Here is a 14,643-nt window from a genome sequence, read left to right on the forward strand (position 1 = left end):
GGATTGATACAGGGTATATATCCCTGGATTGATATACCTCAGCTGATAGAGAGAATAGGCTACACATCACGCTTTGATACTGATGTAATTGAATCTTTTGTTTTCGGTGGACAATGGAAACTTGAGTAGAAATATTGTTTGAATTGATATATCTTGATGATGATAAGCCTGCGTGTCAAGAGGCTTCCAATTCGGGATGCCATTGAAGTCACACAAGTTGTCCCGCATAGGAATGGATTTCGGTAGTGATTCTGCGAGGATGCAATTTTGTAGGATATGTTTGGTGTGACCTGGACCATGTCGCTTGGTAGCTATCATATTCAAAGGATTCTTGGGCGCGGTAACTTCGGAGAAGTGCTGCTTGCAGAGAATACGGAGGATGGTAGGGTGAGATATAAACTACCGCAGGCTTGTTCGCTTGAGAGTCGATAAAAACTCGCATTATGGTAAACTGTACACTGCAAAGCACTCTTTGATTCTATCACTCTCTTTATGCTAGTAATTTCTAATTAGGCTTAAAAACAGTGCGATGGAGCGATAGAGGTTTGAAATCTATCTATACATGGTGATTGGTGAATCCACCGCGGTAATTTATTTTCGGCAGTTTAGTTGGAGCAGAATACATTTTTCGCAGCGCTACGCAATAAAGAAAATGATCATAAAGGATTCCAAGATCCGCAAACTAGCCGAACAGGAAGCAATGCTGTTATTGAAATTGAAGCACCCTAACATCGTTTCATATAAGGAATCGTTTGTCGACGACACTGAATGCTTTCATATCATAACGAAGTGAGCATTTCCTACTTTTGCATTATAGTGGCTGTACTGCACAGCATCTATGGTTACATCGTCATTTAAATAGCTTTTGTGAAGTGCGCTCTATTGACACCCGCCGATTTCAGATATGCTCCGGGGGGAGACTTGGCATCTGTAATCGAAAAACACAAGATGATGAGAGACGTCTTGAGCGACAGGGATGTTATGAACTGGTCTGTCCAAATTTTTCTGGCATTGAAATATCTGCACAAAAAAGGAATTCTTCACCGAGATCTAAAACCGCAGAATATATTCTTGAACAAAAATGGAATGATTAAAGTAAGCGAATCATTTGATGACGCCACCCATAGACAATAGAGATCAATCACCGGTTTGTCCTGCTCTTCAGGTTGGAGATCTTGGAATTGCTAAAGTCTTGCAAGCTAGATCAGATATGGCGACTACTTACGTTGGCACGCCTTCCTACATGAGCCCCGAACTAATCGCGAATGAGCCATATAATCATAAATCAGATATTTGGGCACTTGGTTGCTGCATGTATTATATGGTCACCTTCCGCAATGCATTTGAAGACGACAGCATGATAGGATTAGAGATTAAGATATTGTATAAAAAGGTGAGTCGCGAATAGAACCGTAAACGTAGGCTAATTCATTGGCGGCAGTCCTTTTATCTCTGCGAGACACGCAATGTAGGGCTTCAATGCGATACACAATACGGAGTAATGTCTCTTTTTCTTCGACGATTCCTGGCTCTATCATTCTCCGCCCTTGTAGGCTATGCGTCCTTCGCTGGATTTTCCTGCGTATTTGAACAGGAGAGGAGCTCAGATAGACTATAACGATACTTCCTGCTTTAAACACATGTTTTGTCACTTGAAATGCGGCGATATTCTGTTGCCGTTTTCAAATTATATTTATAAATAGTAATATATTATTAAAATCCATTTTTTAAGTGTCTTATATATGCAGGGTTGCCATATCGTCCTTATTTCTAAGATTTGTCCTTATTTTGAAGGGTCACGTCTTAGAAAACGCAACTGTCCTTATTTCTAAGAAATGTCCTTATTATCGACTTGCCTCCTTATTTTTTCTTATTTTCAACCACTGCAGAACTTTGATCGTTTTTCTCTGGTATTTGTGTTGCATAATATTCATAAATTCTGCTTTTGCGTCGAGATTTTATGACATCATAAAGGAAAGGAACTCTTGTGACGTTCACGCCATAAAATTTGAATTCTAAGTGGTGAGTTAGCTCGGGCCGTGCCGGTGAGTGGTTTCGTCTGTACCAAGCTACCACGGCGGACGTCATTTTAGCAGTAAACAAGTACTCGGTTCCTGCTGTTAGGTCTACAGCAGAATAAGCTCAAGCTGTGGAAAAGGCAGCATTTATTGCGTAGTGAGTAAAGGCGTAGTGCACTCGATACATTGGTTAAAAAGCAGTACGGTAAGCTGTTAATCATTGATATATTTTTCTAAATTATATAGCACTTACGCCAACGCGTATTTAGGAAGGGGGGGTTGACGAAGTGCTGTTTCGGTCCTGAGTAAAGGTAAATCTAGACCTGAGCTCTCATGAGATCCATGAAGCACTTTCTAATAACAAGGAGTTGCTGGAACAGATTGTTTCTAGCGAATATGCCACGGCTCATAAAAATACAAAATATGTTCAAAAACGTTTTTTCATGCTAATCTAATTTTTCGACTTATTTTTGAGTCTATGTCGATGGCAGCCCTGTATATATGGCATTTTCCGATTTTTATTTTGGGTTTTGACATCGGGTTTCTCAAATGCCAAAAATAAATATGCCCGGTTATAATCTTGTAATATTTTAAACAGCTAATAATATTCTAATACAAAGAAACGAAATCAAAGACATATGCGATGAGGTACAGTTATCAGACACGGATTTACCAATATGTTATATTTTCTTTGCAAACGCAGACTCCTCGAATGCCCTTTCTCTACAAAAAGGCTTTGCGTGATCTGATTGGAGAAATGCTACGAAAACATCCCCAGTCCAGGCCGGGAATAACAGACATCTTGAAAAACGAATTCGTTAAATCTCATATTAGACGTGTCATGCTCTTAATCCAAGATAACAAGTACGAAATCCTTTTAAATTGGCGAAGATAGATTATCGAACTGCATTAATACAATATTCTAGGAAAGTATATTGCGAAAAGGGGAAATTTGACACCGTACCGCGTGGCAAGTCACCGCAAGCAGAGCCCACAACATCTGGACAAGCTCCCCGTGGGACCGACAATATAGGCAATGTGGTGCCGAAAATATTTATCGGATTTGCTGAAACTGACGCCATGTACGATGCTCAGATACCCAAAGAAGCCAGTGGTGTTCCAGTGCCTAGTACGCGGGCCTTATCTGGCCGCAAATTAAGACCGCAGATGCCTGCGAGACATTACAATCCCGATAAATATTCCGATTCGGCCCGGTCTAGTAGTCAAGAAAGCAATCATTTGCCGATACCGAAATCCAGAAATTACAGCCACGACTCTGGATACCGTTCGACGGGGGATTCGCAAGAGCTCGACAGCAGTGTAAGATTTGTTCCGGTGATAACCTTGTCGAGTAGTAATGACGAATGACTCTTATCATAGAACTCACTAGATGACTAACTTTTCCAGAGTGGTTACCGGTAGGGCTGGGCACAATGATTCGAGTACTCGAATCTGAATCGAGTATTAATTTTAATGATTCGAGTCGAGTAGTAAATTACGATTTTTTCGAGTAATGAAATTATACGCTTCTCGCCGCTGAAAGTTAATTTATCAACGAGAATTCTAGTTTCGATATTAATTTTAACTGTTGAAGCCTTGAAACCTTGATTGGCGGTATTGTAGCTTACGAAATCTAGTACAAACCTACGAAGGTTACTGGGCGTAGCGGATTTACGAAGTCATGATAATCCCACAACATTTTCACCAAGTGAAATGAAATCGGTATAGTCGATAAAATACCAAAGTGTCTTTTACGAGATGGATAACCGGCATTATATTCTTTGTGGTAGCAAAAACGGTGCAAATTTGAACTTTGACGTAATACATTCTGTTATGACGTCATAATGAGTGATACTCGAATACTCGACTCGACTCGAAGCATTTTACGTGATTCAGAATCGAATCACTCAGGTACTCGATTTTGCCCAGCCCTAGTTACCGGTTATCCTTTACGTTCACTCTGTGACGCCATAATTACGATGACGTTATGTTTTTTAATTCGTAACATCATCATGTCAATCGTGTGTCACACTTTTCTGCTTCCGTTACTATACTTATATCCTCATGAGAGCGATCAGTAAAAGAAATTAAAGTGGAATAAATTTTAAACATATTGTTTGTTGTGATATTGAAGTTCTGCATTTTCATAAGCTTGTCAATTCTGGTATTATGCCATCTGATCTATTTCTATTGCTTTTGGTTAGTTAAGTGCGTCGAAATCTCAGTGGGAAAATCATTATCTTAATAATAACCGGTTTAATTTCGTTCAGATATAATCAAGGATCGTTAGCGGGAATATATATCAGACATAATAAGATTCCATTATAACATCAACGTTCCATATCCATTAGACAAATTTGAATATAACGGCGAGCAATATATTGAAAAGATGATACCAGGTGATGTTCTAATAACAATGCTCGCATTATTATAAGCGCGCCGTTGAAGACTGATGAGAGTCCACGACTTGAGATGCTCGAATACAGTCGAACACAATCCAATCATGATTGGTTAAAGCATGGCCTACTATTACCGTAGGCTATCGTTAAAGTCGCGTTAGACTGTATCTGTAAATTGCAGTTTTATGCCTACTCCGGAGAGGTATGATTATATAACTGATTAAAGCCGCTAAGAGATCAAAATACCGTTTTTCTCTCCACATTGCTAGGCGGTTGTCTAAAAAAAGGTCAACTTTTCGCCCACCCGGAGCGTCACTTCTGTGCTAATTTACGGCATATCACTCGTATTTTGCTCTGTATGACCGAAATTTTCAAAAAAGTGAACAAAATCTCAAAAAAGAGGACAAAAGGGCGTCCTCCGAGGACACTTTCAAAAAAGTCAAAAAAGAGGACAAATACTCTTGAAAGAGGACGTATGGTAACCCTACAGCTAATGTACGCGAACTACATGTGCCTCCAATTATGGGAACGGAGAATTGACTTGGATGCAACGTGGATATGTGCAGGTGCACTGCACTTGTACATATACGTAGTTTGTGAATGTGATTCGACAGTTACATTTTTCATTTTACTTTGCCACTTTCACCAGATCATATGAACATATGCGCAATAGCACCGCAGCACGCTATTCCTCTTGTAGAGATAAGGATATATCAATGTTACTTATTGAAATTACGCTATGGCGATTCTGATCTATAATGGTCCACTAAAATGGATAATCGGTAAACTGACACAGATCAAAATCACCGGTAGCAGTCTCGTCACAAGTGTTCAATGTATCGTAATCGGCACCAAGGTTATGAGAGTAGACGCCATGCCGGCTTCGTTCGAAGCGTATTTTACAAGGCGAATGAAAACTACATACATATTTATATATGATAATTGAATAGTATATTCATATTGAAATAAACCCAAATATTTTCGGCTGACACTCGTCAGGGGTAATCGTCAGTACTAGTAGAGAATTGGAAAGAACATTGTATATCAAGTGTGTATACGAGTGTCAGCCGAAAATATTTGGGTTTATTTCAATATGAATATACTATTCAATCGTATATTGAAGTTCTGTATCCTCCAAGAAGCTCTTTAAATATAATAGGATTTCAAGTGCGGGATATGGACTTAAGATGATGACATACAGCTAGATACGCTTGCAGGGCATCTCACACGGGTTGATTTATAATCCAAAAATCCAAATCTACTCTACATGTACAATGTACAATTGTACATTTTGCATGAGCAATGAGCATTCGCATAGCTATGTCAGGGTTACCATATTTTGGAATCAGGAAAGGAGGACTCTTTTACCAAGTCTGGAAAGACTGAAACTGAACTGAAACTCAACAACTGAACAAGATTGAAAGCAGCCGATTTTGTTATTTTTGCTGGAAAATTTTTGAGTTGACTAAAAAAAGGTCATTGCTTCCATTCGACTTCCGAATGACCCGCTATAACGTCCGTATTACCTATTTAGCGTCATTTATGCCGATTTTCAGTCGAACCTGTCCATTGTCCTAGCTGTAAAGGAGGACGAATTGTCGAAAAAGAGGACATATGGGAGTCCTCGGAGGACATTTTCAAAAACCTGAAAATGAGGTCAAATCCTCCTAAAGGAGGACGTATGGTAGCCCTAAGCTATGTGTCCCAATCCCTTCTCGCCTGCTAAAACGATGCAAATTAATCCACAAAGAACCGACAGCAAAATACCATATATAGATAAGAAATTTAGTTACATAATACCGAACCTCTTAAATGCGTAGTATAAGTATAGAACTCTGTACAATTGATTCGTTACTGACCTTATCTAAATAAATACATAAATATGAGATTCGCGGTGTCAGCATGTTACTAAATACGGTCTAAGTAGGGCGGCGGAAAAACAAAAACAATCGAAGGACACAAAAATATAAAATAACAAGATATGTGAATTGAGCTGAGCAGTGACCACGACGTTCCATCCTACAAGTACAGGTGGTATTTCTTTTAGTGTCTACTTAATTGAAATGGAACTATTTATAAGAATTCCATAGACCGATTTTACTAAGCACGGTAAAACCTGTTATGTCGCAAATCGCACGTTTCATCAGGTGTCATCCGGATAATCTAACGTAGAGACAAGGAATTTAGACAAAATTAGGCTTTTATAGGAGAAAATGTACCTTATTTTATCGTACATCGTGATTCTTTATATCGATCCCATCTGTAAAATCAAATGAATTTCCGTAAAACGGTATGAAAGCATTGTATGAATGTTCAACAGTTTTCGAATCTACTTTCTACCACACTGACTAAGCGGAACAAAGTGATTCTGTTCCTGTCCATAACTGAGACGATGGCAGTTTCATAAACAATATAATCGAGGAAAATTCAATTTCTGCTGTTTGGGCTTCTAAAATTGATTCGTGACAAAGCAGATGATTATATACGTATGTTTATACTCATAGCTATCGAAAGGCAAAAATTTGACACAAATCGACACGCCCTTTCAGTATATAAACGCATAATTCCTTATTTACATCTCTCTAAGATCCATAGTCGTTCTACACCTTCCGGTAGAATACTATACAGCCTATATGTAGCTCATCGATAAATGTACTAATATTATTCCGTATCTTGGCTACTATATTTATCCACCTTTCCAGTAATTCAACTTAACAGGAGAGGCTGAAATTCGTCCGAAAGATTACATTGATGAAGAGCCGGAACTAGAGACCGATAGATACTGGCCTGCCGATATCTGCCTTCGTCGCAATATAGGTATCGGACAACCCCCGCCTCCAACCTAGTTCCTGCAGAGCTGTCAAATTTGTTACTTCGCTATTTAGCCTAACGGATGGTCTGGCGAAACCGCTAAAAATTATATTTTTTCCCGGCACACAGCAAGAAATTACGCAATGCGGGAATAATCCCCCCCCCCCCCCAAAAGCAAAACAGCATAGCGATAACCCCATCCTCAAAAACAGTCAAATAACACGACCCAAACCCCCTAGGTCTGCAAACTTGACTCAAGGCATTACAGAAAAACGTACTTTCGGTGACTTTAAAAGAATCAATAGTCTGAGATAGATGAACCATTGAAAAACGGCGATCTTGCCTGATCGTTTGTGAAATGGGAAACAATCTCAAATTTAAACGACAGAATTAATGAAGCGATCTATTTATATATTGTTCGGGCACGGCTCTGCTTGGCAGGGGCACTTGCACTTCTTGCTGGCAAGCCATTGTGTCATAGATAACAGTGAGATGCAGCTAACCCATCATGTAGCTCTTTATTATGCAGATTAAAGAGAATAGAACCATACTAGAAGTAGTTTATAGCATGTTTTTAAATCACTCATTCACATTTTTACGCAATATCTGAGATAAGGTGCAGCAAAATTTGGCATGAAAAATAGAGAAAAGTTGCAAGAAGTTGCAATATAAAATCCCTCCAAACACCTTAAAACATCATAGTACATAGATTCTGAGAGGAAGTTGTAAAAAAAGTTGCAAAAGTTGCAAAAACTTGCCCTATTAGTCATCACTATTCATCTACCGCGCTCCTTGGTCATTACGCTCTAAGCATCGTAAATTGTTTGCTTTAAATTGTGGATTCGATCAATACAATGCTGTATGAACCGGTGCTGTCGGCGTCAGTGTGTCGGACCAGTACACACCTGAGTTATAATGGAGCCTGATTAGAAGCTAGTGCCACTGAGGAACTCCCGATACGCCCAAACAAAACACCCCCTCGTTCACATCCAAGCGTATTATTTTTGGATGTTTGGTTCACATCATTCTTCCCTGCAGTGTGAAAGTTTAGACTTTAAAAGCAATGCTGGGGCTCGTGATTGGCAAAATGCGAGGCATGGGAGTCATTCTCATTCCTTTTATCTTATCCTTTCTTAAATCCAGTGTGCATGCCTCTTATTTACAGGCTGTAGGCCAGTGGCCAGCAACCTTTCGTATGCAGCGTGCCAAAATATCAATAAATTGTTAAATATTGCCAACTGGCGTGCCAAACATTTGTATTATGTTGATTTTTCAAATAATTTTAGCTTTTTCCATTTTGACAACTTATGTGCCATGTTTTGCAACAAACACGGTTATAACATGTCGTATTTGTCAAATCATTTGGCGTGCCATGAAAAATCACCTCGCGTGCGGGAGTTTGCCGACCCCTGCTGTAGGCCAATGTGGGTGTCTGATTATAGATTACTAACCTAATAGGTTAGTAATCGATAGTGTGATTCAAATTCCATTCTCCAAGTCGTTTTGGCGCCCTCCTATCTTTTCATTATATCGCAATTTTGTGGTGTATTGATTAGATAAATATTTTAATAAAATGATGATGATGAATGATCATGAAGTACGATGGGAATTATCCATGTAAAATTGTAAACCATGTATATGTATGCGAGTTGACTTATTGTTGAAGATGCCGAAAATTTGTGTTTTCTCGACGACCGTATAATACAAAATACACATGCATTTTAGGAGGGAAATGCTATTTTTGCTCTGCTGCAGTTTTGATGTAAATACGAAAGTTTAAATGGAATTTACTTTCCAAATTACTGTCCCTGATTATAAGATTCATTTGTCACATTTGATTATTGGCAGAAAATATCGGCTTTAGACGACATTTCTAATCGCAATTGTAGTCGTGCAATACACAAGATCAGTCTCCTGTACAATGTGCAATGTACACATCTGTTGCTAAAGCCAGCATAACGAGAAAACATTTCAATCGGTTAATATCATCGGTCTGTGGCTTAGTCCAGTTATTGAACTAAATAGAATATGGTTATTGACTCCTGCTGGTATCAAACACTCTGTAGCAACTATAGCAAGCACGCCATAATGTAATCAATGAATATTAACCTTTCGGTCAATTGCATGTGACATCTGAATTGGATAGCTGACGAATTCTGAGATAATGACAAAGTAATAGGTATATCGCCACAATTTCGAGAGTTTGTTATCACAGGCAGCAAACCGCTTCCCATATACGTTGCATAATCTATTGCTACAAAGAGATTAACTTGACTCACAACTGGACGCAGGCATTGATGAAGTATTCCCATGCCGGTTATATAGGTTTACACCGGTGGTCTTCGAGATATAATCATGATAATAAATTACATCATATCTATTCCTGCTCCTGTGAATGGATTGCTTTGCGTTGTCTATATTACGTCATCGCAGTCTTAATTATTCTAAATTAGGTTATCGACGCAGGTACTGTAGTGCATGATAAGTTTTATGGCTAGAAAAGGAAGACAAATTGCATCTAGGATTCTCCTAATGGTGGGAGATGAATAGCGATTTACTGCACATTAAATGCGCGAACAGGTGTAAGAATAGAAAGATATTTAGGAAGCCTTTGCGATGCCTGACAATTCTCGGTCACTTTTTACTACGGCTTCCAATATTGTATTGGAGAGGCCTAAGTATTTCGTATGCAACTGTAGAGAACCGGTTCACACGTATTAATGGAATCGCCACCTGGGCGCAGACATGGAATACTGCAGTCCATGCATTACGTGTCTATCCACGTAGTACTATAGAAACTATCGAATCGACCGATAACACATTTACATAGTAATTGTTATTTTTCTTGGGTTAGTGGTAGGCTACATCGTAGATTAGCGGCGCCAGCTATAGGAAGACCGATGACGGTCTCTATTACCAAAGTTTGACCTAGCAATAAGCAATTCATATTAACGATGCGAGTAATCCAAGTATACGTGGAGCCTACGTGGATTTGTGTCCTTGCTGAATATTATGCAGGTGTTATACCTTGACAGTTCCAGATGCAGCGAACGCATTTTCGAAACCGTGGGAATAGCGGTTCTGTAGATCTAATCGATGCCGCAAAAGGAACAGTAGACCTTTCTATGAATTCGCTGATGTTCTGTTTAACTACCAGAACCTCTATTTACCTTGACATAAATAACGAACGGCATGTTTAGTTAACTTTGATGACAAAGAATCGGCCACCGAGTGAAGTGAGAAGCTCATTCCAAGTTTCTATTAGCGATTGGAATTTCGAGTAGGCTATATGTCAACCCTAGATTAGGATACGACAGATATAATATATACAGATACACTGTGGTACAATGTACTGCATTGTCTATCATAGCTGAGACATATAATGGTTTATGGGCAGGAGTTCTTATCTAGAGACCGTATGGTGGTATAACCATGAATTGATACATTATAAAAGTTATTGCATGTTTGCGTGCAAATGTTCTATTTTGAAATTGCATTGCCCGATGTATTTTGGTTATAAGCACACGGACATTGATATGCTGCGATATGAGCACAGGATTATATCGGCGTATTATGTAAAAAAGTTTTAATGCAAGCCGATGCAGACATGTCGCTGAGATGTGCAGAGGTCTTTGATGCATTCTGTAATATCTAGAAGGCAAATATTAGCTTCACGTTCTCAAATCGAAAATAATATCGTTAAAACAAGTTTCCCTATGCGCCCAGAGAAGATTCCTCGTGTCCCTGTATCTTATTAACTTATATTTGGAATTTGGCGAAACACGAATATCAGTGTTGCGGCGCTGTGAGTCTTTGATAGCTGTTATTTGTACAGTTTACCACAACTCATTACAGTCCCGGAATTTTACCGCTGATATACGTATTTGTGTTATCTCTCAGATGTAATTTGTGATTTTAGTCCGCTTGCGAGACGTGACGTCATATTCCGCCTTGTTCCTAATTGGAGAAAGTTGTTACCACCGACATGAGTCGCTAATTTACGAAACAACAGATACTATAATGAATACGAATATGATGCGTTTAAAGAATGATCATGATATGACATTCGAAACCAATCTGTTCTCGCACGAAATGAAAGAATTGCATGTACAATGTGCATTTTATACTTATTCACACACATGTCTAGGTTGAGCTCACTTTATTAACCGATGAAATTGATCTGTTCTATTTTAGAATCACAGATAGATTCTTATTTTTTACGGCACATAACATAAATTCCTCCACATGCCAGAATGTAAGGACCATCGTCCACTATACTAGCATTTCGCTATATACCTTGCATATTTACACTATAGGCCAATATCATGTTTCCAAACGTTATTCCATTTATTACATTCACAACCACAAAAAGGATTAAAGAAACCGCCAATATCAGTGGTTCTCAACTGCCGGGCCTGTTCGCGAGCTTCGCTTTGCAGAAACTTCGATAGAACCACATATCTATAATAAAAAATGCGTCATTAAATGAAGTTTCCATGCATTTATGTTACATGCATTGGTCGCAATTAAATTTCGGGTGAATTATGGTTTTCGAATGGTTCATAGGTCCGCAAATTTTGTTTAAAGTTTTATTTTTACTGTCCTGTGATACTCATTTATTGAGTGTCCTGCTTGATGCTGTTATTCCGAATTCGGTGAACAGAAAACAGCTGAAGGAATCTACATGCGGAATATAGTTCGTCAAAGTCGTGCATTTCAATGATAATATTTCTAGACAGCGATCGATAGAAAATAAGAAGCTAACCAAGTAACCATTCATTCTCCCTTCTTCGATAGCGTTGGGAGCATATTCTCCATTTTTGTCTCAGTCTGCTGGCGTACATTCAAACTCGGAGAATCATCATTTGCACAGCCGTGGTTTGCACTTGCGGTGTGTCAATCATCGTTTCGTTGCGAATGCAGATGTCTAGTCAAACCAAGTCACGGTTATCTAGTATAGCTATGAGGCAACCATACTTTTGTTTTTTGCAGTTCGAAAAATGTCTGCTTCACGCGAATCATTATTCGTGCAAGTTCCAATGCTGAAGGCATGTGAAAATCGAAGTGAATGACTGCCAATTGAGGTTATTTTGATAACGAGAACTATTATTCAGGATAGGCACAATGCAAAAATAGCTATTTTATTTGCAGGATCTAGTTCATTGTATTCATGAAATTGTGAGCTCTGTAGAATACACGCAGAACCAAGTTGCCGTACGATCACGATTAAATTTCCCAATCGTTAGAAATATCGGGAATCATTTTTCAGCTTTTTGATAATGAGTCAACCAAAAATTTGCTCATTATTAGGCCTTTCCTGACAACGATGTATGATGCTGCTAGTCTTAGACACAATCGCTCCGCTAGTCTATACACGGGGTGATTAAGTTTAACAATGTATCGCAATTCCCCTTATAAGATCGATTCATTGCTGTCAAGGATTTATGCAAATTTAGGAGGTTTTATTTCGTAAATTCCAATTGTTACGCTTAAATGAAAACCCTAAGCTAATCGACTTGAGCTGCTAAATGTATATTCAAACTGCTAAACGTATATTCAAATTCAGCCAATTGCACGTATCTAAATGATAGCCACTTAGACAGTCGCATCATGACAATAAACTATCATATATCATTGTTCTTCTGCATACCTTCATATTTATGAAATATATCATGAGATCACAAAAGCCGGGCATCTGTAACAAACATAGGCCGATATACGCAGGGTTAAAAGCGCATTTGCTCGCGACACCTCCGTCATAACTTTCTCCATCACGCCAAATATCTCAAATTAAACTTCCTGGATAACACGTTAAGAACGCGTGGCATGTCATGAGTTATCACAATACACAGGAAATACCAATAAAAGTTTTATTGCTGTGCATACCACCCTCTACGAGAAAACGGTGTCATCCGTAATCAGATTATAGTATTTGTGTATTTACTGATATGTCTGTATAATTCCCCTTTCCCCGGGATCTGCTCGAAGAGATTGGTCGACTGCCAGTAAATCCACTGTCTTCTGTAACTGTGTGATGAGCAGTTTCTCGCATATGCGAGAATACGCAGCAACCCGTTTTGACATGTCGTATATCAGCGCGATATTACTTGACTCAAGTGCATAGTACGCCGTGTGACCGCGATTTTTTAATGGAAATTAATGACCAATCAGTTAATAATACCGTGTTGTAGTTGCCAAAGTGATACTCTGCGTGCTCAAGAATGTCGCCTTGGGCCTGCTATGGGTCGTTTTTTTCTTCTTCTAGATTTCATTGCTGTGTATCAGTGATACGCTAGATATAAGTCCGTGTCACTTGTATATGCCCCATCACCGTGTCTAATAGTGCATATCTTACATTCAACTGCTTCGTGCTTGGAACGGAGCGAGAGGCGTTTTGAATGTTATTATTGTTATATTAAAATCTGTGACGCACTGGCTCTTTGGTAAAATTGGTAAAACTATTTGCTAGTGAAATTTTTCGCCCGGACATTTTCTACTTTTTGTTTGTGGTGAATGGTGAATATTGGTGATGTAGTTTTGGTCTGTTTTCGACGCTATTCTACTTTTATATTTGAATGTACTGCATTCAATTTGACGATGTTGAAATGCACTCGACTATAAATGATATACGATGAATATGGTTTCACACACAAGTCGGTAACTATTTACTGCTCATTGCCTACCAAATCGACATGTTTCCATGAGATAGAATGTTGGAGGAGTAAGGCCTACTGGAGAGGGCTGTGAAATTCGTTTTGACCACACCTCGGTTTAATGCATCAAACAGACTGAAAACGTTATAATTGTCAAGGTTTATTCTGATGATACTTTGAATCAACTTTCATTTGTGTGTTTATGTATTCGCTGATAATAATCTGTGCAATAGCTATAGCATCATGTGTCTTAATTAAGATTTCGTGATCTAAATAATTCTATATTTACCCCGTGTGTCGTATAATCGTCACGTTTGCTCTACATTCGCCCGCTGCGATACGTCGTTTTCAGAAAAGCACCGCGCATATAAGGATCGTTCCCGCGTCGTCTTGAATTCATTGAATTCCATATTTTGTCATGCAAGCCAGCCCAAAAGAATTAGGACCTTACTCCATTCCTCGCGTTTTCAGTGAGCCCGGATATTGAATTTTGCTGGTCCGGCCTCGTGACCCTGGTCGTGCGAATATACGTCTTTTCTAATACTGACGTAGTCATATTTAATCCAGGTGTACACAATGAGTGATACGCACTCCACATTTTTTATAATAATGAAGTTATATTTAGGAGAAAATTACAGAACCACAAGATATGGACTGCCGCTCCAGGGATTCTAATATATTGTCTAATATTCATATCATCAGTCTGAAGTGTACTTCGAGATAGTTTTAGCAAAGAGAGAAGTAGGCAGTTGTTTTACGTCG

At 38.9% G+C, this 14,643-nt stretch overlaps 1 protein-coding gene across 1 annotated transcript; it reads left to right on the top strand.

The window, feature by feature from the left end:
- Window positions 1–106: 106 nt before the first annotated feature.
- On the top strand, window positions 107–3,397 carry LOC145453664 (serine/threonine-protein kinase Nek4-like). The gene is made up of 6 exons (XM_080331639.1): window positions 107–387; window positions 635–789; window positions 903–1,095; window positions 1,166–1,393; window positions 2,722–2,882; window positions 2,945–3,397. The coding sequence occupies exons 1-6, from the start codon at window positions 277–279 to the stop codon at window positions 3,384–3,386; spliced, it is 1,290 nt and encodes a 429-aa protein (XP_080187765.1). The 5' UTR covers window positions 107–276; the 3' UTR covers window positions 3,387–3,397.
- Window positions 3,398–14,643: the final 11,246 nt, after the last annotated feature.

Source organism: Botryllus schlosseri, chromosome 13 (genome assembly GCF_051294905.1).
Source record: "Botryllus schlosseri isolate E-star chromosome 13, Bs_hap1, whole genome shotgun sequence".
Classification (NCBI taxonomy): Eukaryota; Metazoa; Chordata; class Ascidiacea; order Stolidobranchia; family Styelidae; genus Botryllus; species Botryllus schlosseri.